This window comes from Acinonyx jubatus, chromosome A1, assembly GCF_027475565.1.
Source record: "Acinonyx jubatus isolate Ajub_Pintada_27869175 chromosome A1, VMU_Ajub_asm_v1.0, whole genome shotgun sequence".
Taxonomy (NCBI): domain Eukaryota; kingdom Metazoa; phylum Chordata; class Mammalia; order Carnivora; family Felidae; genus Acinonyx; species Acinonyx jubatus.
The window spans coordinates 5,678,687-5,706,067 of NC_069380.1; the positions used below are offsets into that span (position 1 = coordinate 5,678,687).

General features: G+C 50.1%; 2 protein-coding genes across 4 annotated transcripts in view; one reads left to right on the plus strand and one right to left on the minus strand.

Annotated features, from left to right (window-relative positions):
• LOC106988928 (phospholipid-transporting ATPase IB) overlaps positions 1–27,381 on the plus strand; it is a 624,663-nt gene that overhangs the window by 584,974 nt on the left and 12,308 nt on the right. Inside the window, exons 37-38 of one of the 3 annotated variants that reach the window (XM_027064562.2) lie at positions 1,899–1,999; positions 7,951–8,711. In XM_027064562.2, coding sequence (XP_026920363.1) covers positions 1,899–1,996 — 98 coding nt within the window. In that variant the 3' untranslated portion in view covers positions 1,997–1,999; positions 7,951–8,711. Of the gene's footprint in view, positions 1–1,898; positions 2,401–7,950; positions 8,712–27,381 lie in introns of those variants that run through there. The other 2 variants (XM_027064563.2, XM_027064561.2) reach the window with 2 other exon arrangements.
• SHISA2 (shisa family member 2) lies at positions 19,641–25,811 on the minus strand. Its single transcript, XM_027064571.2, has 2 exons — positions 25,366–25,811; positions 19,641–21,645 (listed from the first exon to the last, which is right to left on the minus strand). Exons 1-2 carry the CDS (start codon positions 25,697–25,699, stop codon positions 21,092–21,094), a joined length of 888 nt encoding a protein of 295 aa, XP_026920372.1. The 5' UTR covers positions 25,700–25,811; the 3' UTR covers positions 19,641–21,091.

Here is a 27,381-nt window from a genome sequence, read left to right on the forward strand (position 1 = left end):
GAAGCTGGGCAAGGGATGTCTCCTCTCCCCTGGCCCTCACCAGTCAAGCAACTCACTCAGAGGAAACCTAAATCAGAAGAATGGAGGAGAGAGGAGGCATTTCCTCTTCAGGTCCCGTGAAGCCGCTGAAGCCTCCTTGTGTGGAAAGCCATCATGAAAGTTCAAGTGCCCCGCACCCAGCACCCCCAGGGCCTCCCTCCCCAGGCCCGCTCCTGCATTCCAGCCCAGGGACCCCGCCTGCTCTTGGACCCCGCAAGATGGGGCTCACGCCAGCCGCCACATGGTGTGATGTTTTGGTTTGCGGATTTGGTTTTGTTAGAGATGGAGGTGAGCCAGTGCAAGAAAGCCCCCCCCCGCCCTCCGTGGAAGATTCCTTTCGGTTCTTATCCTTCCCTAGTTCCCCCTGCACTCCCACCCGCCCCTGCTGTGCAGCCCATGTCCTCAGCTGCCTCCCGGGCCACCTGTGCAGAAGAGCCCTGGCCTCCCAGGGTGTCCTTTCTGAGCCCTGGGGTTTACTCAGGTGGCGGCCGGGAGAGCCGGGAAGCCAGCCCAGGCTCAGAAAGTCTGCTTTATGAGAGTCTGGTTTACGCAGAGCACAAAGTCGCCCTGCGCACCATCCCCACGAAGACGGCTAGGCGTTGCTCTTACCTGTCCTCATGGTTCAGAAACTCTCCTTTGTAAGCCAAGTGTCTTAGTAAAACAGTCACCCCCGCGAGGTGGTACACGGCCACAACTTCGGATTTCTTTTTCTCCCTTGGAGAACGTGGCCGTGAACTAACATGTCCATCGATAAGTCATCCGCACACGTGGGAGTGGATGGGAGTGACCATTGTCAGACGTTTTACCGTGTGGTCTTTTGGTCAGAATGTCCAATCCAGCTGTGGGACTTCGCCATACCCCTGCCCCAGAGGAGTTAGCCAACAGAGACAGAGTCTTGTAGATGCTCCTTCTGTGGGAAGGACCCTGTAGGAAGGAGGGACCTACTCTGGGCTTTCGAAGGCTAAACCTCTCTTGGAACCAGAGGTGCAGGAGAGCGTGGGTCCTGCAGAAGTCCTGCCTGGGTTTGGCTCCCAGCCCTGCCACGCACTAGGTCTGTGAAATCACCCTGCTCCTCCGTTTCCCCATCTGTGAAATGGGAAGAATACTATCACCTAACTCATAGGGCTTTGGGGGAGGAATAAATGAGCTATTCGTGCATAATACATAGAACCGGCCTGACGCACAGAGCATTTAATAATTGCTGGAACCTGGGGCTGGGGTTGTTATTATTATCGGAACTGATTGTAAGACCCATTCTTCCTGGGGGCTCTGGAATGTATCTTGTGATCTTTTTCTTTATGTACACAAAAATGAACACACTAATTTCTTATTACCAGTCCGCATCAGTCCGCTTGAAAAGCGGGAATGCCGCGAGCGTCACACGCACATCGCCAGTCTTCGCTCCCGGCGTTGCTGGGTGCTCCCCGGCCAGCCTGCCAGCTTCAGGCAGACTGGGACACTTCTGGAGCAGGGCAAGTGGCCTTGCCCCCCGGCTGGCGCTGGGACAGTGCAGACGTGGACCAGTGACCTGCCGTTTACGCTTCCCCGGCTGAGCTCCGCCGCGGCGAGGCCGGGCCCCCCCCCCCCCCCCCCCCAGCCTTTCCCATCGCGGCGGCGGCCAGAACCAGTCAGGCCCTGCTGGGTCAGGCCTCGTCCCACCCCGCCCCACACTCTGCCCATGTTTCCCTCCCGGGCCACGGGTCTGTCCGTCCCAGGCTCCCACCTACCCAGGGCCGGTGAGCCCAGTGTGGCGAAACTGAGCTCCCGTGTCCCAAAAGAGCATTTTCTTCTAAACCCAGGGTGGTCCCCCCTCCCCCAGTTGTCCTGTCAACCGGTCCCCGTGTGTGTTCCTCCTGCAGATGGGTACGCCTTCTCTCAAGAGGAGCATGGAGCTGTCACTCAGGAAGAAATCGTCCGTGCTTACGACACCACCAAGAAGAAATGCAGGAAGAAATAAGACGTGAGTTGTCCTGATGGGTCCCAGGAAGGAGACGTGGTTTGTCGCGCCCGGTGTGAACCCATCTCTGCCCGAAGAGACTGGTGTCAGCAGCCAGAACACCATAAAACACATTTCCGTGGCCTTAGCCAACCGGTTTGTTAGTCACACGGTCCCTCGCAAACCTGCAGTAGATCCCGCGGGGGAGGCCGTCTCTTCCCCTTCCCGTGTGTCCGCAGCGCTTGGCCTAACTTCCGTTCCCGTTGTTGCGAAGCATTCAGCTGTGCTCTGTGAGCCGTGAAATTGAAAGCGTTACGTTTCATTTAAACATCAGTGCTAGCGGTCCTGGGAGAAAGGCGAGAGAGTGCCATGCCCGTCTCGCGGAACGGGAGCGGGGGCGCGCTCGCTTCCTGTCGCGTTAACTCACGGAATTCGGTCCACCAGGCAGCGCGTAAACTGCATTCGGGGCAGGCCGGCGTCTGGCTTTGATTGCTCTTTGGTTTGTATGACGTCGGCGTAAACTTCCGACTGCGGTGAAATCGCAAAAACGTCCATCAGGGTGGTAAGCCTGAGGACGCTTATCGTAATGCGCTCCACGGGCCCGGCAGGGCGGCCGCGTCGGCGTTCCAGGATTCTCCTGCACCCTTCGCAGGTGCCCTCTGTGGCCCGGCGGGCTTCCCTGTCTCCGACCTTCTGCATGGCTGGCCGCGGTGCTCGGTGCATGGCCGCGGGTGGGCAACCAACCGAAATCTGCACTGTTTCTTGCTCTAGCACAGATTCAGGCTACCGATGCGAGAAATAGAAATCCCCTCTTCCACACCACCCTTTCCCTCCCGGAACTCAAGAAAAGAAAACATACCCCGCATGTATCCTGAGCGTCTGTCTGCCTCCTTCCGAGGACAGGGAAGCCTGCGGGGTCGGGGGTGGCCGAACGCCTCCGCCAGCCTGCTCTGGTGAGGCTCTCGGCGCTCACTCCCCAACCTCCAGGCCACTGGACCTTTGGCACCCATTTAAGCCAGACCTACACTTGTTCTCTTGGGAGTTGGGAGCACATTTTGCGTTTTCGCTGCTGGGAAACCACTGAATTTCTAGCGTGTCTCCCCGGAGAAGAGAAGCCCCTGTCACTCTGCCACTCTGAAATCGGAGAGAATGAGGGAATCCAGTGGGAGAGTAAGGGGCCCTGAGGCTGGTGGAGGAAGAAAGCCATCAAAGGAGAAAGCAAGAGGCAAGGACACAGAGACGCGGGGACGAGGACGCGGGGGGGGGGGGGGGGGGGGGGGGGGACATTTTAGCCCAGTCTCAGTGGAAACCGGAATCAAGCCCGGAAGCCCAGGCGGTCGTGATGATCTGCCTCATGCATACAGGAGGCTAAACAAGACCTTGACAGGCAGTTTTCGTTGAAAAGAATTCTACACCTTTCAAGGAAACGCCCTTTTCTATAGGGATGAGGTTTCCTTCCTTATCGAGTCGGTGTGATATACGGGCACCTCCCGGAAAGTAAAGTGTCCTGAATCTAAGGCAAGGAAGAGAAGCACTGAGTCACTGACTCTGCAAACTGCACAATGCCACCTTCTAAATTTGGACGGAACTTGTGAGCCCTCAGGCATGAATGTCAGCACCTGGAGCCCTTAATAAATGGCCAGCCTGGAGGCACGTTCCTCTCCTCTCCGCTTTGGTTGCCAAACCAGATTTTTGGATGGCTTCACATAAATACTTCTGGGCAGCTGTTACTGCTTAAAATGGCACAGTGCTTCTGGGGATGGCTGTGCTAAATGGGGAAATAAAACAATAGTGCACTTTGCTTCCTTATCCTTTATTTTTGGAACATCCACATCTTATTGGGCATTGTAATAACTGAGAGTATGATTTGCTTTGACTAAGAAAACTAATCCTTTACTTATGACATGACCAGGATTCAGAGAGGGCTTACGGGGAAGCGGAATGCCGTGAGGCTTAGAAAATGGCCCTTCCTTCTTCCCCAGGACGATAAACCATTTTGAAATACTAGAACACCCGGTGACATGAATCACCGAGGACTGTCATGCAGGAATTGCGCCCCCCAGCCCACAAAATGTGCCTGTAGTTAACACAACAGACCAAGGCAAATGTCTTTATTGGACACCCAGAGAGATGATGTCCTAAATACATAGGAGGAATGAAAATTTGAATTGAATGTGCGTTAGGCATCCTGACTGTTTGGTTTCATTTGGAACTAAGCCTGTCTGGAAAGGGGAACTCAAACTCATTCTTTGTCAAATACTTAGTTCTTTCTTTCACTTGAAGCCTTCCAAATTAGATTTGTGAATTACGGGGTGTGTGTGTGTGTGTGTGTTTGGGCTTTTGGTTTTTTATTTTATTTTTTACATTAAAACGCAGTTCAGATTTTCTGAGATTTTAGTATATTTTCCAATTCTTTTGAAAATGGGACTAAGCAGTCTTTGCAAGTATGAGACATGCACACAGAAGAAACCGTGAGATGGGATACCTTTCTGTTCTCTTATGCGGTTACGCCGTCTGGTAGCCAAATGACTAAATTGGGCTTCGAGGAGGAACAGCTGTCACTGCGTGCAGTGTGTAGTATTTAGCCGCGGCCAACTCGGGGGCTGTGTCATTTGTCCCGTCTTCAAAATCGAGGTCAGAGTGTCACGCACAGCCCCTCCCCAGGGAGCAGGGTGGACTGGAGCAAGTTGCATACTCTGGCTGTCAGCTCAGTGGAGATGCCACATGGGACTTGTCACTCTGCCACATGGTAAGTGACATACAGGCTGGCAGGTCATACTTGGTCAGCACTACGGGGCCTGTTCCTGATTGGGCTAAAGTAGCAGCATCCACTGAGGCCCAGCCTTGGTCTGAGGTTATACACAGACTGCCGACTCTTAAATTTGAGTCCACGTTCCATTCCGGCTGACTCCGCAGAAAGAAGAGACTGGCCGTTCTATGCACTGAGTTTTGAGTTCCACTGCACACTCGCACGGGCCAGCAAGGGAGGCTGTGGCAAGTGCACATTAAGCGGGCAGGATAAGAGAACAGAATAAGCCAGCCATTTCTGCTTGGCTGTCTGGATTAGCACTTGGTTGCTGATCAGAATGGGCTTTGTCATCATTTGGGGATGTGGCTGACGTGTCCATCCTGTCTCTGAGCAAACTGTTCAGGGCTTCTCGACCAGCGTTATATTCTCCCATCTCCCCAAAATGTGATCATCTCGGGGGGAATCGTAGAGCATACAAAACCCGTGCTTTAGAGAAAGGAGGTGCTGTTGCTTTAACATTCGCGGAGTAACACCCTCAAACGTGAACCTGAGTTTTGGCAGAGCATGGCTGGGAACTCTGTTGACGTTTCCTTTTCCCTGACAAGGCTTCAGGTCTTGCTGTAGGGAGCTGGCAGTGGAAATCAGTGGTAACTTGTCAAGAAGTGGTGAATAATGAAAAAAAAAAAGTGAGTATGAGCAACAAATGTCTGAAAATGCATATAGATGTACATATGACAGGCGCTAAGACTGAACTTTTTTAAAGAAAACTATCGTCTGTAATCTCCATTTGTTACAACAACGACCCTTTATCTCCTTTTTTGAAGAGAATCTTCTATCATATTTCTGTTCCTAGGAGTTTCTGTCTTAGACCACAAGTTGGGTAGAATGTTTGCAAAATTCTGCTGTAGGATGAGGTAGCCTTTCACCCTGACCATGTGAAGGAAGTGCACACGTTTCAGCTGGCATCTGGATTACTACCGAGGGCCATTGTCCCAAAGTAATTCAAGGAGTGATTTTGCCTCAGCATTTGAAATGTAGACTTCATCTCCTGGGATCCGTAAAAATGGCGAACGGGGGAAAATCTGGTTAAGCAGAACCCAAAATAATAACCTGGCAAAGAAATGAGTTTGTCAGGTCAGGTTCAAGGATGGCGTCCCCCATCACAGTCGTTAAATACTTTCTTCGTGCAAATGCTTGTATTAGCAAATACAGTAGTGATAGAGATAGTGAAAATAAAGCCCTCCCCGCTAACAAGGGAAGGCATACCTCAGTTGGCTTTGTTGCTGGTTCTCCGTTGGCTCGAGGCAGTTGTTGGTCTAACTGTAGCCTTGGGAGAGATTATTTAGTCTCATCCTAGCCATTTTCCCATCCTTAAGGGTGAAGAGGATGGTTACAAGAGTTTCCATGGGGTTGTAGAGGTGAGAGTCCAAGATCTCCCCCATGATGATATGTTAAGAGGTATCTCCAAAAGGAGTAGACCTGGAACACTCTACCCGATGGGTGGTATTCTTCATTTGTTTATTTTTTTTAGCATCCCAACAGAATGCTGTTGTCCAACAGTACACATTTGCTTCGATATTACATGAGCTTGATTGACTGCCAGGCCTCAACTAGCACTCTGTTTGAAGCTCTCCCTTAGCTTGTTGGGTATGACTGTGGCAAACCAGGATGCAGTCTTCGACAGGAATAAAAGGAATAAAAGGCCACGGAGGCCAGCACAGTGTTCGGAAGCTACAAAACAAAAGGGGGCAGAAAAGAGGGGCGGCTCACCCTGCTGTCCCGCCCCAAGCAAAATTCATAGCAGTTAACTCTGACAAACACCTCTGCTCCCCTGACTGAGGAGGGACAAAAGAGTGATTCTTTTACACCTTGGCTGGCTCATTTTCAATGACAATCTCTTGCCCTAGTTGCCTTAGAGACATCCACTCTGCTCTTTCTCTCAGGCTCCAGACCAAGAAAAACACACTTACAAGATTAGCCCACCGGCATTTCTTCTGACCTGGCTAAAGAAAGAAAGGAGACCTGTTCCTTTTAAAAGTCAGGAACTCCGTGTCAGGTGGCTTTGATTTATGACAGAAAAAGGAAGAAGAAAGTTGAGGTAACAGCACTATCCAAATAACCCTGCCCAGGAAACTGAGGGGTCAAGAGAGCTGATCAAGAGCCTTTTATAGGCAAGCTCTTCTGTGTGGCAGAGAAGGGCCCAGAAGGAGGCGGAAAGCCTGAAGGTGAGGATGTGAACCCACCTCCAATGGGATTCGATTCAGTCATCTCCCTAAAGGTCGCCAAGCAACTACAGGTGGCTCATCGAGCACCGATTTCAAAATGGAAAAAGAAAATCGGCCCTGTCATAGGGTTTCTCTCCTTCCCACAAGGTCCCTGCACCGGTAGATACTTTCCGGGTTTTTCATTAATAAAATCAGCATGTGTGCTGACACGTGCATTCCTCGACCTTCCTTCTCCCATGTTACCAATGATCGCTGAGTTCAGAAGCACCCCCGCTGCTTCCCCAGGGGCCTCCCTCTGCAGGGGCCTTGCTACCAGCTGCCACCCAGCCAGCTGCAGGGGTGGCGCCCTCCCCCCCACCCCCCCACCCCCCACCCTCCCATCCCCGGGCCTGCCAGGAGCAGCCGGGTCTACAGCCTGCCCGTGCATCTTCGTTCCTGCAGGTCCCTGAATTGCTGTTTGAATGTAGCATCCTTGTGGTGTCTTTTTCATGCAAGCAAAGCCACGTGCCCTCCTGTCTGCTGTCACATCTGTGCTCAGATTGCCTAAATATTGTTTGCGACAGGGAGGTTTTAATCTGGTTATACAGAGGGAAGCGGGGCTGTGGGGGCACGTTTAATTGGCTCCCAGCAGAGTAGCGAGCGCGTCTGTGGAGTGTGGGGTTTTTTGTTCCCTCCCTCTAGAAGTGTTACCATTTTCACGTCCTATTAATGTCCTCTGGTTGTTAAATTACAGCAGCACATTATAGCCGAGCCGGGTTCCCTCCTGGAGTGAATACAAATGAAGGGCATTTACTTGTATTTTTAGAGGTTTTGGAAAATGTAGTGATTTGTGGCTTTGATCAATCCTGTTGACTGGTATATGTCTGCACAAACCTGTTTCAAATAAATCTTTTGTTAAAGTAAATGATTGGGCCGTGATTTATTTTGGAATTTTCTCTTCCACTAATAAGCAGTTACTGCCATAGGGACTTGGGACAATAATACAGAGGTTTTGTCTGCAGGTGCGGGCGATGTATATGTTCTGCCTCGAGAGCTGATGGTCAAGGAAACCCTGTTCTATGGCAGGAGCACAGAAGAATCTGAATTGTAGATTAATGTGAGCTCTGTGAGTCCAGGTCCCTTTTATGAGAAGAGGGTCCAAGAGGCCACACGGAGTTTGGACTGATCACACAATGGAGAGAATTGTACATAGAGGGACTTCTCCCATGCATTCCTGTACTTTCCTTGGTTTATCTCAGTTTCCCTGCAAACTGAGGTGTGAAACGTTCAAAGTCTGTTGTCAAGCATGAAATTACAACCCCGTCGTTGAACACGCCGTCCCAAAGCATGCCGCCTCGGCACGTTGACTATTTGAGCTGAAGGCCATCGAGAAACAGCAGGTGCAGGAAGGGCTCTGTGATCTCCCCCTTCTACCCAAAGGCAGGTCACAGCATCGCCAATGAGAAAGGTAGCCTCCCTGCACTGGGAAGAGAAGAATGTTCTTATCACTGGGGACTGGGGGTCGACACCGGAATGGATCTGTACAAACAAACCTCCTAGAATAAGCCCGACCTTCCACTGGCTTCCCCCATATGTTGGTTTCCCTGTCTACTGCCCCTACACTGCAAGCCTCTTTGTCCAGTCACATCCCCACAATTTATCTTTCTTTGTGTAAAAGGTATATAAGCGTCTGGGCCTAATGGCTTCTTGGGGTCTTCAGTTTTCTTCTGAAGATTCCCATATACACGTAAAAATATTAAATAAATGTGTATGCTTTTCTCCTGTTTGTCTTGTGTCAGTTAAATTCTTAGGCCAGCCACAGAACCTAAGAGGGTAGAAGGAAGTCTTTTCTCCCTTACATTATTTTAAGGAGAGTAAGGAGACACCTGCCCGTTCCCTGTAGGCTCACCAAGCCACGTTTAGGTAAGCATCCACCACCTTGGGGTTCCCTGGGATGCACAAGTCACACAGCAGAGGCCACACTGAACCTGGGGTAAAGTGGGAGCTAGAGGGCCCAGACATTGACCTTGGAAGCATGGAGACAGGGGCCTTCCTCCCTGGAAACCGGCCTCAGGCTCTGGTTCATCGCCTGCCTGCCTGGCTCTGTTTGGGCAGCTCTGCCCTTGACTCATATGCAGTGAGGACAGACTGGGGGCGGAGGACAGAAAGGCCACAAAGCCTGCAGAGGCTTAAGTCTGGAACTCCAAAATCTCCTACCTGCCCCCTTCAGAGTTACTACAAATCCCCACGGTTGCCTCCGATTCCTCCCAGATAGTTTTGTTAGAACTGAGTTTGGCCAGTCGCGACCTTGGTGGCCACATTCCCAGGCTTGGGCAGGGACAGGAGGCTGGGCCTCATTCCAGGCAGAGCTCTGGCCAGAATGGCCTGCTCTACACAGGCCCAGCCTTATTTTTCGTAAATCACGCAAAACTGAAAATGGTTTAATACGATCAATAGCAAAGTGTTCCATTCCAAACCTTTGCCATGTGCGCTTGGTTGGTTCTACAAAATCTGCCTTTGCTGCTACGGCGATTTTTTTTTTTTTTTTTTTTTTTTTTTTTTTTTTTGAAATCCCGTCCCTCACTTGCACTCACCAGAAGAAACTTGCATCATTGAGAGGCCATTAGCAGCTGAAGACAGTTTCCAGACCCTACATTTCTGCCTACAGCACTACTCTTTGGCATAGTTTTCCCTCTGAAAAAGACTCAGGCCACTTTGAAAAATCATTCAGATTCTATTTATTTTCAACATGTTTGTGTAAGAGACGTATAGAATGTGAGGGATTGAAACGTGTATCAAAGCAGCAGGGCACATAACAGAAGCCCACTCCAGCCTCTAATCTTTCTCTTTCTGCCTACGTTCTGTTCCACGCATGCATCTTTCAAGGGAACTTGCCAGCAACTGTTGAAAAGACAAGCCGTTGTCGTAACGGGGACTGTGGACGCGGTCTGGGACTTTATTTTTTCCCAGAAGGAGCACGTGCCAAGGCGAGAAGCACCAAACAAACACGGTCCAGTTCACAATCATTAGGCTTTCACTTATCGAAAGTAGGCCATACCCGAAAATAAAATGACTCACAGTTCTTGCGGGTGGGCCCCAAACTCCGCCTTCAACTGTTGGCCTCTTCTGGCACCGCACTGTCCTTGACTTTAGATTGCAGAGCGATGGAAGCCGAAAGCAAGGTGCACAGGGGCCCTCAGCGCCACAACTTTGGCTGAGCCCTGAATGGGCAGGGTCTGTCCCAGCGGTTTCTATGTAATTGCTATTAGCCTTGTTGACATTGAATGCTACCTGTACTCTCTCCGCAGCTCTAAAGAAAATGTGTTTTGATTTGAAATAGTCTAACTGCCAAGAACCTTACGGATTTTTCTCCCGACTTTCAAAATAGCGGTTGTGCGCATCTTAAGTCTCATCTGACTTAAAACTCTTGTGCTGACCTAACACACCTTGCCCGTGGCTGGGGGCCCCCGTGGTTGTCACCGTTGCTTTCCAAATAGCCTTGAGTTGGGGGGGGGGTGTGAGTAGCTGCTGTGAGCCGAAGTAGAACAGCCCTTTAGTCACCAGCAAAGCTGTTAATGTCATTTCTCCCCCCTTCCCCGTGTCCTTAAGCAAGCTGCCTGCAAATTACCTCCAAAGATGGCTGCAGGAGTAGCCCTTGGATTCGGTTCACTATTGCATTTCAAACTGCATGGAGGGGAGAATAGTGGGGCTTGGGGAGACCCTTACGCAGCGGTAAAAGAAACCACCTCTAAGTGAATTTCTTTAATACTTGGGCTGGAGAATGTATAACGGAATCTCACTGTCCGGTCTATGTGGTAAAGAGCCCCCGTGGGCTGGCTGCTGACGGCAGGTCCCCAGGAGCTGGGAGCTGAGGGTGCCCCACACGCCCCCTGCACGAGGGAGACCCACTCGCACGTGCAGGAGGCCCCTGGGCCTGTGTGCGCGAAGCTCACGCGTGCGCGATCACGCGCGCCCCTCAGCTCTGCGGGAGAAGATGGAACGGACACAGACAGACATGAACGCTAAAGAAGAAAATCCCTTCTCAAACTTGAGAACGTAGCAAAGCAGGGGAGACGATGCCACGGGAAGGGTACGAGGGCTTGACGCAGTTCTCACGCGAGGAGACGAGAGAAAAGCGGGCAACCGTGTGTGCTAAAGGGAGATGTTGGCAGGGCTCTACCGGCCCACCTGACCCGACAGCCGGACGTTTGAGAACCCGGGGACTTTACTGCTGAAAGGCCGAGGCCCCCGCTCCCAAAGAAGGGCCTCCAGCGGCCGGCGGAGGTGGGAGAGCACTGGGCGGCCCAGTTCAGGTGTACTCCTGCCCTGGCTGACACCAAGCGAGGCCGGCTAATGATCTTGAACTCTGCCCATCCCAGGCAGCTGCAGCTGGGAGGGCTCTCCGACGCCCTTTCTCACGGCCCTTCGGAATCCGAGCCGTTTCCCAACACAGGTGGAGGGTGTGTCGAGACGCAGTGGAGAACCACACCGACTCCCGGCCCCACGGAGCTGACATCCCAGTGGGAGAGTCGGACCCTAAACAAAAGAACGTATAATCCGACACCGGGTTCTGCAGCATAGATGGTGTCTTAGCTTGGGCTGCTACAGCAAAACTACCATCGACTGGGGGGCTTAGAAGCGATGGATATTTATTTCTCATAGTTCTGGAGGCTGGAAGATGGAGATCTAGGAGTGACTTCAGCAAGCCTAACGTGTGGGGAGAGACGCGTGCCTTTCAGAAGTCACGTGCTCTGTGGACGATGTCCAAGTGGGGCTCCTCACTCTACAGCAAACCAAAGGCCACTGACACGCATCGAACACCACCACCTACAGTGCCCTCCAAAGTGACTTACCGCCGTGACGTTCTAACACAGTTCTGACTCATTTTCTAGTAATCATAGAGATGGATGTGGGCTTCAATACGATTGGTCAAGCACAGTCTTTATATAACCACGTTGTGAAAAAGAGAAGTCAGTGAATCAAATGAGTTTCTGACACTTCTCAGTAAAAGACTGCTGAACGAATACTGATCCTTAGTCAACAAAGGATCTTTGTGTCCCAGTACATCTTCCGTTAGACATACGATTTCTTAAAATTAATACAGAGTTATTGTACTGGCTCAAAAAAAAAAAAGAAAATGAAAACTAATAAAAAATAAACGAAGAGTGATCACCCCAGATTACTCTCCGCCTTCCAATTTATTGTCAGGAGAAATGGTTTTAAGATGACTCCAGTGGTTTCAAACTTTTGCCATCCTCACATAGTTATGTTGGACCCAATATTTCGAGTCAACCTGTGACAAAAGTCTAGACAGAAGCTGCAAATATCATTCTCACAGAGGTCACCATGGGTCCAAGAGCAAAGCCAACAGGACCAACATTCTATTCTGTCTCCGGTATTGTTAACTGAATGGCCATTTGAAATTTTTTGTAAGCAAAGAAGAATCTGTGTGCCACTCCAAATAAAGTCAAGTTATATTGGATGCTCCTTTTCAAGAAGTAGGGCATTGCCTTGGCCTAAGGAGGATTCAGCTCATTCAATTCCTTTTGAAATACTTAACATCTTTATGGCCAAATATTTTTTCTACCTCCGCAAGTGTTAACAGCATGTGCACTGTATGCAGGCATTGTGCTGGGTGCTGAGGAGTCATCTAGAGCTGTAGACATCTTGGTTTCTATCCTTGAGAAACTCGCTAAGGGGACGTGTACACAATTCAACATGGCCCCGGGCAGCATGACACAAGGGTACCAGCAAGTGCTGTGGGAACAGGGAACAAAGAGGAATTACACCCAGCATGTGTGCAAGGAGCAGAGAGCAGCACTGTCCTCTCTCTTATCTCTACTGCTCTCAGTTCTTATAGCCCAGTCTCTCAGGGTTATTGGATGACATGAAAAACAGAGGAACGACAAAGGATCCCAGTAGAATGTGGCTAGATGAGGTGGTTTTTTTTTTTAATTTTTTTTAATGTTTATTCATTTTTTTTGAGAGAGACAGAGCATGAGTGGTGGGGGGGGGGGAGTGGGGGGGGCAGGCAGAGAGAGAGGGAGACACAGAATCCAAAGCAGGCTCCAGGCTCCGAGCTGTCAGCCCAGAGTCTGACACGGGGCTCGAACCCACGAACTGTGAAATCATGACCTAAGCTGAAGTCAGACACTTAACCAACTGAGCCACCCAGGCGCCCTAGATGAGGTTTTAAAGATAGTTTAAAATTCAACCAAAAAACCCTACTTACATAAAACCAGAGCTTCTGGAAAGCAGCCTACAGAACCAACACCACCTCGGGAGAAAGCTGAGGTGGCCGGTCCTGTCTCATTATGTCACTTAATCTGTACAACTGCCCTGTGAGTGGATGACACGATGAGTCTCATTTTAGCCAACTGAGGTTCCACAAGGTTTCCTGACTTGTTACCTACTTGTCAGGGATGGAAGAGGGATTCGAAAACAACTCCCACCTCCTCCCAAGCCCATCCTTTACTTCAAAGGACCGTGCAAAAGACGACTGCAAAGTCCCCAGAAATGCAGCTGTCCAGGGAACGCTATTAAACCCAACTCCCATGGAACGTTTAGTTTCTATTTTTGCCTTGAAATGAGACGTATGAAGTACTCTGAGTTCAGTCACCGACTTGATACACAGCTGTCCTAAGTAGATGAATACATTTGCAACATCCATGTCAGAAAGATGAGGAAAATCCTAAGAGTCATTCAGCTACAAGGCATAGTGTCAGCTTGAAAGATGCCGGTTACTGACTTCTGCCCCCTCCCTTCCAGTGCTGCCGTGCGATGCTCTGGGGGGCGGCTGCACCCCTTACCCTTTGCCCGCTGGTCATACTAGGCTCTGCCAACAGGGGGTGCTAGAGGGAGCCTGAAAGGCTGAGGGAGCAGAAGGGCAAAGACCTGCCCGTCCACTGCCTTGTCTGTGACCACAGATACAGCACCAGTTTCCATCTTTAAAAAAAAAAAAAAAAAAAAAAAAAATTGGCATTTCCTGGGGCATCTGGGTGGCTCAGTCAGTTAAGCACCCAGCTTCAGGTCAGGTCATGATCTTATGGTTCATGGGTTCAAGTCCCATGTCGGGCTCTGTGCTGACAGCTTGGAGCCTGGAGCCTACTTCGGATTCTGTGTCTCCCTCTCTCAGTCCTTCTCTTGCTCATGATGTGTCTCTCTCTGTCTCTCATAAATAAATATTTAAAAAAATTTTTTTAACTGGCATTCCCAGAATGGGCTGCATTGTGTCCCCGGGGGTACCGGTCAGCAAGTGCTGCCTCTCTGAGTGGACAGGGCCCTTCCTTCAAGCCCTGGATTCTAATACCCCCAGCTTCTTCCCTTTGCTCCTTTGGCCTTAGGGATAGTAACTGCCTCAGGCAATCATCAGCTCCGCATTGCCTCAATTTCCCCTTTTGCTCTTTCAGTTCCCTAGCACCTGTTTAACCAATTCCTTTCACAAATTCTCTGTTAAAAATAACTGGTATGACACTGGTCATATCTACTAAGGCAAACATCCATATGTCTCCTATGACACAGCACTTCCTGTTCTGAAACTCCACACAAGAGGGCTGAGGGCTCGTGTTCACGAAAACACCTTTAAAATGTTCCTAACCGCCCCAAATGCAGAGTAACCCAAATGTCTGTCAACAGTAGAGTGGATAAATATAGTGTACGTATGGTATTTCTATATGATGAAATACTACACAGCAATGAAAAGGAACTGGGGCTCCATTCAACATCAGTCATAACAGTGAGGGAGGGAAGCATGTGATTCCATTGTTACGAAGTTCAAAACCAGGCAAAGCTAACGTATGATGATGGAGATCAGAGGAGCCCTTCCCCTTGAGGGGAACTCTCGGCAGGATTCTGTCTCTCTCGACCTTGATGAGAGTTTATTGAGTTGGACATTTAAGATTTGTGTCCTTTGCTGCGTGTCGGTTATAATTCAGTGGAAAATTAAAATGATTCAATCTGTGTTCCTGACTGGACCCCAGTTGGTACAGAGAGATGCCAACTGGCAGACTAGAAAGGTTCTGTAGGTGTAGCTAAACACAGCAGACATATAGGGAGGAGAGAAAGCCTGTGAATTTACAAAGCAACAGCACAGAGAACTAAGACAGGCCGCTTAGGGCATTACAGAGAACGGTACTGATTCAAGGCTCAGAGAACGCCAGTTCTGTGCACGTCTCTTGGGCAACCTAAAAACATTAGAAATATAGACTAACCCAGGTAAAACTGGTTATTGAAACAAAAATAAGGAAAATCTAACATAGTTCTGTTACAACGTTCCATCTATCTCTCTATCTGTAGTTGACATATTTTGTCAATATACATTATGTATTTCTTTGTATCAGGCAGGTTGAAAATATCTGAAAAGAAATTAAATTATATGTGTATTATAAACACCTCGTAGATGCCACTGTGTTATATTCTTTATCTCCGCACCGACCCTAGGAGGTGGGTGTGGTGGATCCCCTGTTCCAGAAGGCACGCTTGAGCCCAGAGACGTGAACGCTCACCATTGGTGTTAGGGGTGGATTCTAACATAGGTCCGTCCGACTCCAGAGGAAGTTGGACAGAACCAGTTCTGGCTGAGACAAGGAAAGCTGAGCGCTGCAAACCAGCTCCAGTTTAAAAAAAAACCAGTCAAGAATTGAGAACAGAGTCTTGGATGAGATAGCCTCACATAATAAGTTATTTCTGTTTCAGATTTTCCTGTGATCATTCTGTACACATATGTATACACACATGTGGTAATTTTATATACATGTTACAGATGGCAATCAGTCTTCTACAGCTGTTATGTCTCCTCAGTAAATAATGTCTTGTGTAACCTATGATTTTTCTAAATGAAAAGACCTACATTTCAAGATGGTTGAAACCAAGATGCAAGTTTGATGTTTGAAATCAATCTTAAGGCCGCCACCATAAACTGTTTACCCCTTTTATCATCCCTCGTTTAAAAGCTTTCTTATTTTTTTTTAATTTATTTATTTTGAGAGAGAGAGAAAGTGCGGGAGGGACAGAGAGAGGGGGAGAGAGTCCTAAGCAGGCTCCGTGCTGTCAGTGTGGAGACCGACTTGGGGTTCCATCCACAAACCGTAAGATCATGGCCTGAGCCAAAATCAAGGGTCGGTTGCTTAACTGACTGAGCCACCCAGGTGCCCTTAAACTTCCTATTCTTGACTTGAGTCCAGTTCCTTCGATTGGGGGTGTAAATGTCGGAGGCATTCTGAAGCTTTAACTGTGAAAGGCACAATGACCCCACACAGCCACCTCCCTCCGTAAAACTGTAATTTTATCTCAAAGTTATTCTGTCCTGGTTGCTGTGGGGTTATAGTGAATAGTCAAAAATACCGAACATCTTGGACAGGAGTAGCCGTGTCTCTAGGGGTTTATTCTTCCATTTTCACTGATAAAGGATTCTATCCAAGAAGAACAGAGGGCAAAGAAAATCCAGGGCAAATCATGCACTACGTAAGAACTGTTTACCTAGCCCATCTTCAATTTTCAGGAAAGGAGGTAATAATTTCTAACCCTTTGTCATCTCTCACTGACTCAACCTCTTCAAGGCACTTGAAGCACAGTAACATGCATGTTTTCAATTAAGAAAAACATTGCAGAAGGCAAAGAAATTTTCTGTGTATCTTGGAATGAATGGACTGAATGAAAATAGCTGATCTCTGGCTCTTAAAAACAACAACAACAACAAAAAACAGAGAGAAAGGGTGAGGGGTAGCAGGGTGGAAATGTCCTCACGGCTCTACCAAATAAGGAAAAGAAAAGGAGGCTTAAGGTTGAGTGATGAGAAATGGTGTTCTCATTTGTATGCATGATTTATTCCTCCTGGCAATATTTAGGCTGCTCCTTTTAAAAAGGAAAGGGGCTCTCACTCTTAAAAACTGAGAACAAACAGGGTTGATGGGGGGTGGGAGGGAGGGGAGGGTGGGTGATGGGTATTGAGGAGGGCACCTTTTGGGATGAGCACTGGGTGTTGTATGGAAACCAATTTGACAATAAATTTCATATATTGAAAAATAAAAAAAAAATAAATAAAAATAAAGAAAGCTGTAAAAGTTGGGTCTAAAAGTTCAGACCCACTCCCCGGGCTCCCAGGGCCTTCCCTGGGCAGGCCCCGGGGAGCCCACACACTTCCCTGGGTTGTCAAAGCCACAGCCACCACCACCCCCTGCCTTGAGCTTCCTCCACTCGAGATCATACGGCTTGCTCACGCGCTTTCCTTGTGTCCTACTCAAGAGGCAAGGGAAATCAGCAGAACGGGAAGTGTTTTAAAATGTTTTAAAATCCTAGAAAGTCCCCTCAGCCGTTACATTATTTACTTAGCGGCAACTCAGCAACATCTAGTAGGGCCGGCCGGGTTCCTGGGCTGCTTGTTTTCCATCCTGATGACTGACAGGGTTCGTCCGATGTCTGGGCCTGCCCGTCGTAACCCCTCTCCCCAAACTGCGCCAAGCTTCGCCAAGCACAGACCTCGAGTCGAGGCCTGCAGTGGACAGTGCAGGCGAATACACATTGTACATCCTAACGCTGCAATTGGGACTGGAGGAGGCCCGGGCTAAGTTAGTGGGAAGTCTTGATTCTGAAGTCCCTTAAACAGAAACAAGCGCATTCCTTTTAAGCACTTAAAAGGCTTAATTAAGCAACTAAAAGCTAGCATTCTGTGTATTCATTTAAATGACTTGAGTGACTCACCGCGAAGACGTGTGGCAGACATAATGTGAATTTGCGGGAAACAGAGCCTTTACCACAATCCAGGAGTATGTGCGAGTGCTGTCACTAGGCAGGGGCCAAACCCTTCCGTGTCCCAACTGTTAGCACCACTTTAACTTTTCTCCCCTGGGTCCAGTCCATTTGGGGACCTCCGCCCTGACTTTTCCTCCCCGGCTTTGTTCCAATTTTCAAGGTTTCCCCAGGAAATACTTCTGATGGAAACTTAAATTCTAATTTGTATCAAACTAAGGAGAAAAGATCATAGAATTCGTGAAGTTGTGCAAGCCTGAGCAAAACAGAGCTCAAGGTAAGTTCACCCTATGAAATATCAGTCAAGCATCTAGGATCGTAATCAGAAGTGGGGCGCTAGCCTGAAGCGGGGAGCATGGCCGAGGAAATACGCCAAACCCACTTGCGTTTGTCTCAACGGTCTTGTAGCCACTCTGGACGTTGACATTATTGTTAAATTGTAACTTTTCCAGCCGTAGCAGGAATGCTACGAGATGAGTAGTTTCCTGGCCCTTCAATGGACAGAAAGAGCTGGTTCATTTCTTCCTCCTTACAATCAGAGGGTCTGACCTTCCCACACAGAGGGATACAGGGATACAGTCCCCAGGGCCATCATGACTCAATGCTGAAGGTTTACATACAGAAGAAAATGTACAGCAGCAAACTATTTTCCTAACTGCTTTCTTTGTTTTTTTTTTCTCCCCAGCACAACTTTAAAATAGTTCGACTGGGTGCAAATTATACCTTACAGATTCCGATTTCATGCCAGTAAGGAAGGTATTCCTTAAACCAGGTATCTGAACCTTTTACTTTGACAGCTAAACGTCTCTAGTTTTTATCAAAATTGAAAAGATCTGAGGGTGCGTCCAATGATATCATTTATATTTGGGGGAAGACCACACAGCACTAAGTGAAGAACTCATTTCGTTTATTAAAGCGCATTTTTGCTTTAATCATATTTAGTACTATGTAGAAAGGAAGGAAAAGTTACACAATCGTAGAGAAGCTGGCACTGTATGTTTTTAAAAAAAGCTGTTGAAAATGTCATAAAGGGACTCCTTCCAAATAATCAGGGAAGGAATGACTAGATTAGGGGTTGGTGAGCTAAGACCAATGGCCAAACCTAGCCCACTGCCTCATTTTTACGGCCCGAAAGTTTAGAATGGTTTTTACACTTAGAAGTTATTGAGAAAGAAAAAAAAAATCAAGTATTTTGTGACACATGAAAATTGTATGACATTCAAATGTCGGTGTCCATCAGTGAGGTTTTATTGGAACACGGCCATACCCCTCTGCTATTGTGTGATAGTGGCAGAGTTGAATAGTTGGTACAGACCATCTGGTGTGCAAAGCCTTAAAGTATTTACTCTCTGGCTCTTTCCCGGAAAAAAAAAAAAAATTTGCCAATCCCTAGGCTGAGTGATCTCTGAGGTCCTTTTCACCTCCAAGCTTCTAGGAAGTTTACTTCTTAGATAACCCAGAATCCTCCATCAAAGACAATGTGTGGAACATACATGAACCTGATAATACCGTAATCCCAAAGACTCTCTTTTGTGTCAATACTCACAGAACGTACATAGAAACTTCCAAGACATTACTTTTAAAGGTACGCTCTTGGTTCTAGAAAGCAATTCTTTATAATTTTTAGCAGTTTTATCACATTAACAAGTTTAAAAGACCATCTGAAGAGTTACCAAGTAAAACAAAAATGAAAAAAAAACCCAACTCCCTTGGAATTCATACCATAAAATATTTATTAATAAGTAAAAGGATTCCCCTGCCTTTGTTATTAAAAAATTTTGAGCATCTTCGTGGATACCAATTGCCAACAATGGTTTTATATCATTCAGTCAAGAGAGAGAGAGAGAGAGAGAGAGAGAGAGAGAGAGAACAGAGAGAGAGCTGAGCGAAAAATAGGGTAGACAGAAAATGGATGGAAAGTTGGATATATAAACTATCGATATAAATATAAATGTGTGAAAGACCATACCTTACAAATGGTTTGTTTAATTGCAAATCTTGGTTGTGCCAGCAGATGGAAATACAGTTGCACATACTTAAACTTACTTCTTTTAAGCAAACAGTACAGATTCACTTGAATTTCATAACTCAGAACATTAGTAATGAATACAGTGCTTGTTGAGGACTATAAGAGAGAGGAAAACAAAAACTGTGAGGGAAGAAAGGCAAGATCTCTTTGAAAAGCTTTTCTCTTGACTCAGTAGTCCCCCCCCCCGCCCCCGCCTGAAAAATAAGCCATTCTGATAACAAGAGTATGAAAAGCCTCATGATTTGCAAAGTATATTGTATTTGTGGTTTAAATTTCATCCCAAGTCTCAGATTATGGCTGAGAAGTTATACTAAGTATCGTTGTAAAGCATTTCTTTGAATTTTTATAGGAAAACAAGAAAATGTTTTATCAGATCTAGGCAGAAATGCTGATCTTCATTTATAACAGTAATTACCCGCACACGGTACCATATAGACATGGGGATCCGAAAACCGAATAGAACAAAATGCCAAGCCATACCACACGGTAAAATTCCAACTCACTTGGAGAAGTAGCAGGTGGTAACTTATGATTTCAATATAAAAACATCTAATTACGTCTTCTCAGATGTCACTATAAAGTCAGAAAATTAGATGATATGATCAGGAATGAGATGAACGGTTGTATTACTACACCACCCGCTACTTAAAAGATTAAAATAGTCCCAGAGTTCTGAAATGTCATTAGTTAAGTAACTATACAATTTCTTTCAGTCTCTTTTTAATGTAGAAAATCACTTTGTAATAAGATCTCTACACAAGGTAAAAAAGCACAAAATAGACCAAAAAAAAAAAAAAAAAGCACAAAAATAGACAAAATATATCTATCTTTTTACAATGAAATTAAGATGTGCCTGTGAAACACTGAGATCAAGGACCCAGCTCAGGGAGTTCGAACTGGATCTCCTTTTATAATAATTCTGTCTTTACATCTTCCCCTGAACCTTGGATGCTTATAAAACTCTTACCCAGGTAAAAGGGAGGGAACAGGTATTCCGATCTTGGACAGTAAGAAACAAAAAAGAAATAGTCGCAAGGATACAATAGAAACCCTCAATCTGTCCGTTCACAAAATCCTTCCGGCAGTCGTACCTCAAGGGCCCTTACGGCCTCAAGTGTCTGTCACACAACCACGGGCAACAACACGGGCATCTCCAGATGATGCTTTTTTTCCGTCATAAATCAATCACGCACCGGGACGAAACAACATCCAGAAAGGCTAACGTGGAAAGAGATGTTTTCATAGGGCTGGGGGCAAACGAAGCCATCCAAGAGAATCGGGCCGTCCACACCAGCCACACGGGTGGACTTCCACTTAGAGAATTCTTCCCGCATCCCCGGCTTCCCCGTGGCTCCTGTCCCGTGCAGGAACCCGGCGGGCCCCCTGAGCTACACGGTCACAGCTGGGTACATCTTCTGCTCGCTGCTGGTGTGGGGGAAGGGGGCTTGGATCTTCCGGTAGCCCGTCTGCAGGCTGTCCAGGAAGGGGGGCACAGGAGTCATAGGCCCCGAGTCGTGCTGCACCGCGTACCCCACGTAGGGGGGGTGCAGGAACTGCCCTTGATGGGGCACGATCTGGGTGGCCTGCTGACAGTTCAGCACGGAGAAATTTGTGGGCATGTTGACATACACGTTGTTCATGGTCCCCTCGGGCAAGCAACAGTTGGTCTGTGACCTCGTTGGGGGCGCCCGGGCCCCCGAGTTGGCGCTGGAGCTGGAGCTGGCAGCCGTGCTGGACTGGCGGGAGGACGACCCTCGCGAGGTGCTGGCACTGGGGATCATGGGGATGGTCTCCATCAGGCGGCTCCCTCCGGGGGCGCGGCTCTGCTGGGGCTCCTGCTTCGGCCGGAGACACCTGCAGCAACACGCTGCCACCAGTGACCCCAAGATGATGAAGGCGACGAAGACGGACCCAACGATGAGGAACGGTACGTAGATGGGGACTGAAGGATAAAAAACGGATTATCGTTTACTGTAAGAACGCAGTAAAAGATCAGCGCTTGGAGTAAGTGCGCCACGCCCATACCCGGAACCGAAGGACCCAGGCTGGGCCAGTCTCTGCTTTCTAGCGGCCCACAGGATGCCCGGTCCCTCATCAAGTACGCAGGGAGGGCGGTAGGGCCCTGTAGGCGGACCGGCCCCCAAAGCAAAACTGTTAACGTTCACAGCTGAGGCTCACCAACTGCAACACTGAGACGAATGTCCAATTTAGCAAAAATACGAATTGAGTGTTTTGAGACTTCTAAAATTCCTACAGTAACTGAACTGCCTGAACTTAAGTCTGCCCTTAACAGATACTTGTCGGATCTGCATAGAAATGAATTAAATTTCTGGGGGTGGCTCAGTCAGTTGAGTGTCTGACTTCAGCTCAGGTCATGATCCTGTGGGGTTTGTGAGTTCGAGCCCTGCGTCGGGCTCTGTGCTGATGGCTCGGAGGGTCTCCCACTCTCTCACTCTGCCCCTCCCCTGCTCGCACTCTGTCTCTCTCTCTCTCAAAAATAAACATTTAAAAAAAAAAGTTTTTTAATATTTTTAAAAAAGAAATGAATTAAATTATTTAAGAGTGGTTCCCCCCCCACACACACACACACCCCCCCCCTGGAAGCTATGTTCTTTGCAGACTTCTCTGGCCATTCTTGAGCTGTTATTTTTTTCACAGGCAAGTAAATCAAAAACTTGGGTCTAGCCACAGCCGTTTCCAAATCTGTAACACAAGGCACAGGGGTCATCAAAGAAGGGTAAAAAAAGAACAAAAAACAAAATACAAAAAACCACCACACACACTTGCCTCGCTGAGGGCTGGTCCTTGGGCCGTGGCCCCCCCCCCCCCCCCCGTGGGCACTGGATGGTGGAAAGGTGACGTGACTCGCAATAAAGGGAAGCTATTCCAGACACGTGCAGGTCAGCATGAAACAAGGTACCGAACAGAACAAATGTTGGGAGCAACAGGACATCTGTTCCAGGGAGAAGGGCAGCCCCCATGATCAAGAAGGGACCCAGGCAGGGCCAGGGTGGCTGCAGTAGGGCAGTTACACCCACAGTTAACAACACTGGGTTCTGTATGAAGAACTCCAGGGAAAGCCTGCAGACCGTGGAGCAGCGTGCATCGTATTTAACGAGTAAGGTTTCTTCTGAAAAATAACGTACAAGCGGAAAATAAAAAGCCTTCCTCAAGTTGGCAGCGAGTTCCATTGTTACACTGTTGTACTGAGAACAATCTTTTGGGAGCTCTGGGGATGGCACTCCAGGACTTTCAGAAGCTAGACGCAGGCTGCCGGGGACGGAGAATCGGGAGACAGGAGGCTGCACGGTGCTTCAGAGCCACTTTGGAATTCTACCCCGGGTCACCGAGAATGTGTTTTCTGATGGGCTCCTGCCTGTCGCCTTGGCTTTTCGATTGGAAACTACAGAAGGACAGGGACTAGGGCTCGCTGGTCTCAGCAAAGCCTAGAGCACAGGGGTGCAGGGCAGCAACTGGGAAGAAGCCCAGCTCTGAGACTCAAGTCAGTGTTATTAGAAGACACTGCCACACGGAGTCCTGGAGGAATAATGCCTTGTTAAGTAAAACGTACTTTATAGGGAGGTCCCAAAGGCTGACCTCTGAAGACTTCCTAAACCTTCAGTGCTGAACACTGTTATTTATGTCGCGCCCGGCAGCAGGTAGAAACACTTGCTACAGAGTTTGCAGCGCAGAGGGTTTTCAGATGAGGGTGCTGTTCTAACAGCATGATCTCTTCAGCCCAGCTATGACGGACCGGAGCAGTGGACGCTGGGCTTTTCCGTATGCACGTTATAATTATCTCATTCTCTAAATTAGGGTACCAGCCCTAAATGGGTTATTGGGATGTAAACAAATAAAAGCAAAAAAAAAAAAAAAAGAATTCTCCAGACATCACAGCAGAAACTAGCTGAGTTCAGTGTAAGTCCACAGAATGAGTTTTGGGGAGAAAGAATTGTTTTCCTTCCAGGATTTTTCATGGGGGTGTAAATAACCACACAGAGATAAAGAACGCAGTGCTCCCCTAAACCCTGGGCGCAGCCTGATTAGGCATGTTGACCGTTTTGACTGCAGCAGAGAAGTCAGTGGAACAGAGCGTTTAGGAGAAAGGATTTAACAGACTGAAGAAGGCGTCCACCTCACAAGAAGCTAGCCGCCTTCTGGTCTGTCCAAAGTCAACCCAACTTTTTTTTCTAAACTTTTTTTTTTAATGTTTGCTTATTTTTGAGAGAGAGACAGAGAGACAGAGCGCAAGCTGGGGCAGAGACAGAGGGAGACACGGAATCCAAAGCAGGCTCCAGGCTCCGAGCTGTCAGCACAGAGCCCGATGCGGGGCTGGAACCCAGAAAGTGTGAGGTCATGACCTGAGCCAAAGTCGGATGCTTAACCGACTGAGCCACCCGGGCGCCCCTCAACCCAACTTTTTAGAGATCACTCATGAGCCCAACTTAGCAGATACATCAAGGCAGCAGTCCCGTCTTTGGCTCGTTTCTCAAGGCTTTCTTCCCCAGTCACACGCCCTGCAACCGTGAGCTGGAGGAGCTGGAGCTTTAAAATGGCACCTTTTCTGGAACTACCCTCCGTTCTCCTCTCTTCAGACTCAAGGCAGCGGGACAAGAGGAGTAGCTTGCTAATAAAATGCTTGACTGCAAAGGGAACAGCACTGAAGAGAGCTGCCTCTTACCAGGCCCAGGAGACAGTTCTGGAAACACAGGTGCCACTCAGTGCCAAACAAAGCTCAGGTAGCTTAAACCCCGGCTCAGGGCGCTGCTAAAAAGTCCTCAACATAACCAGCTGCAGAAAAGGGAGGAGACGTCCATTCTGTGTTTGCCATCCGACCTCCACCTCTACCCTGGTGCTAAAGCCTCCCTCCGGTACGTGGGCGGAGACCCTCAAGGGAGGTGGTCTGGAAGGTTTCCGAAGAATGGAGGAAGTGGAACTCATCAAATTCGTTTGTGGATGTGTGCTCTCTCTTCGGCAACTTGAAAAAAAAACTATTAATTTGAAAAAACCAAAGCCACGAAGAGCAAGCTTGGGCACGGTTTTAATATCACACCTACTAAGTCTGACGTGGTAAAGAGAACTGTCCAGAAACCAGAGAGGCCCGGGCCGTGCAGCCAAGTGTTCCAGAGGATTAGAATTCCCCGGTCTGTTAAAGTGCATCACCCACAGGAAAGCCCTGAGGAGCTGCCTGCCTTCTGCGGAGCCTCTACGGACGAAGAGCCCTCGCCAAACCTCTCGCTGCGGTCGCGCCCTCACCGTTTCCCGGGGTCCCACCAAGACACTCACTCTTACTAGAAGTTAGACCTATGGAGACAGGAGGCATGGGAGAGGGTTTCAGAGATCCCCGGCCAGGAGGAATGCGGGGCTGTCTGCACCCCACGCTGCCTTATGTTTGTGGTTTGCTTCTGAAAATCCAAGCCAAGCTGTTCTTTAGGGGGCAGATAGGGAAACTGAGGCTCAGGGCAGTGAAGCTTAGCACAAGTTAAGAGCTGCTCCAGGATGCAGACCCTCCCCCCCCCCGCCCCCCGCCCCCTCCTGGTCCAAGCCCTTTTCTGAAATTCCATCGCCCCTAACTCCTCTCGGGTCTCCGGGCTCCCGGGCCCGTGCCTCGCGGGCAAAGCCAACCTTCCTCCCCTCTCGCGCTCCGACCCGCCCGCCCTACCTGCCGAGCCGTCTGGGCCGTCTTTGTCCGCCCGGCCAGGCTCGCCGGCGCCCTGCTGGCGGTCGTTGTCGCAGCCGCCCTGGTCCAGGCGCGCCTCGGCGCTGGAGCAGCAGTAGCGCAGCGCGCAGCTGCCGCAGCAGATGGTGGCGTCGCCGCCGTCGAAGCGCTCGGGGCACTGGAAGCCGATGCGCCAGACGCCCTGCGCGTCCAGCCAGCCGTGGCAGTACTCGCCGCTGGCCCGCGCCCCCGCCGCCAGGAGCGCGGCCAGCAGCAGCTGCAAGAGCGAAGCGGCGTTCCGAGGGGAAGCGGCGGGCGAGCGGCGTCCGCCCCACATGGCACCACCCTGCGCGCGGGCGGCGAGGCTCCAGACGGCGCAGAGCTGTCTCCGGGAAGTCGCGGCCCCGACGACCAGGCTCCCGGTGCTGCGGCGGCCGGGACTGGGACGCCTCCCGTCCCTCTCTGCCGCGACGTCCAGGAGCCGACGACGCCGGGCTGCTGGGGCAGGGGTCCTAAGTCATCCCTCCCTCGGCCGGGGCGGGATGCCGCTCGCCGGTCCCCGGGGGCGCTGCCTTGAGAGCGAGCCCTCGCTGATGGAACGCTCTGGGCGCAGAGTCAGAGGGGCCCCGGAGCCGCCGGCCCGCAGCCCCCGGAGGCTTCACCCGCGACGGGAGCCTCCGCACGCATCCCCGAGGGGACGCTCACTCCCGCCGCCGACCTGAAGCCAGGTCGTTGCCGCGGAGGTTCGGCCTCGTGGTTCCGCGCGCAAGTCGGGAAGCGGCTCCGCTCCTTTACTGCCCTCTCGGGCGGCGAGAAGGGGCCCAGAAAGGTGGCAGCGCGCGCAGGGCTCCGGGCAGCAAGTGCAGCGGCCGGCCGCGCTCAGGCTCCCCAGCCCCGAACTCGGTCCGCATGGCTCCGGCCGCGCCGCCCGGGCAGCGCTGCCCTCCGCGGGGCGGACGGCCGATCCTCCCGGCGCACGCCGGCGTCCAGGACGTGGGCGACGGTCCGGCGCGCCCCCGCCGCGGTCCCGGGAGCCTGCCTGGCTGGCGGCGGCGGCCGCGGCTGCTGCTGCTGGGCGCGGGTCCAGGCGGGCGGCTCGCCCCCGGCTCCCCCGCTCCGCCTCTCCCGCTGCAGCTCGCTCCCACGGGCGCCCGGCAGCCTCCGTCCAGCTCTCCCTCTCCCGCTGGGCGCCGCTTCCCTCGGGAGGGGCGCGCACCGATGGGAGCCTCCCACGGAAGTTTCGGTCCTCCGGGCTGCGGAAGAAGCCGAGGGCGGCAGCCGCCCGCACGCTCACGGCGCCCGGCACCAAGCCAGCTCCGACTGGGCTCGCCGCGGCGCTGCACGGCGTTCTTATTAGGGGCCGGCGGCTCCCCGGGCGCGCATGCGCGCTAGCGCGGGCTTCCCTCCTCCCGGGTACGCCCCGAGACGCCCGGAGCCCTTCACCTTCCGACGCCGGTGGGGCGGCGGGCCGCGCGGGAAGGAACGCAGCTCGAACAAACTGGGCCTTGCTAACGCAGGAACAGCAGTATAATCGTAATAAAAGCAAACTGCACTTGCTTATTGAAGATCCTCGCCCTTCCATCCGATTCTCAAGACTTCCCTTGCGAAGGATTATAATCACTTCCCATTTTACAGAGGGTGAAGTTGCCGCTCAGATTAAGTGTCTGTCTCAGCTTCCAGCAGCTCGCGTCCTGGCCACGGCTGGTCACGGGCCACAAGCGTGGACGTGTGTGTGAAAGCGTTCGCATGCCTGGGGCTGTGCCTGGTGGGCTCCAGGCCTCCACCAGGTGGAATGAAGAGACTTCGGTGAAAGCATTATAAATTTGGCCACTGTCTAGATGATCTGTGTCGAATTTTTTCTTTCCATATTTGGGCGTGGCGATTTACTGGATTTAAGCAGAAAGGTGCCTCTGTTCAACATTTGGCCTTACGGGTGCAAGACAGCTGCAGTGAAGAGGAAAACAAGGTTCAGACAGACCAGAAATGCGGCTTTGATGAAGGAGAAATTAATAGCTTCTC

Coding starts and splice junctions, on each gene's coding strand:
- SHISA2 (XM_027064571.2), bottom strand. CDS start 25,699: ATGTGGGGCGGACGCCGCTCGCCCGCCGCTTCCCCTCGGAACGCCGCT. Junction 21,646..25,365: donor CGGCCCAGACGGCTCGGCAG/GTAGGGCGGGCG, acceptor TTTATCCTTCAG/TCCCCATCTACGTACCGTTC.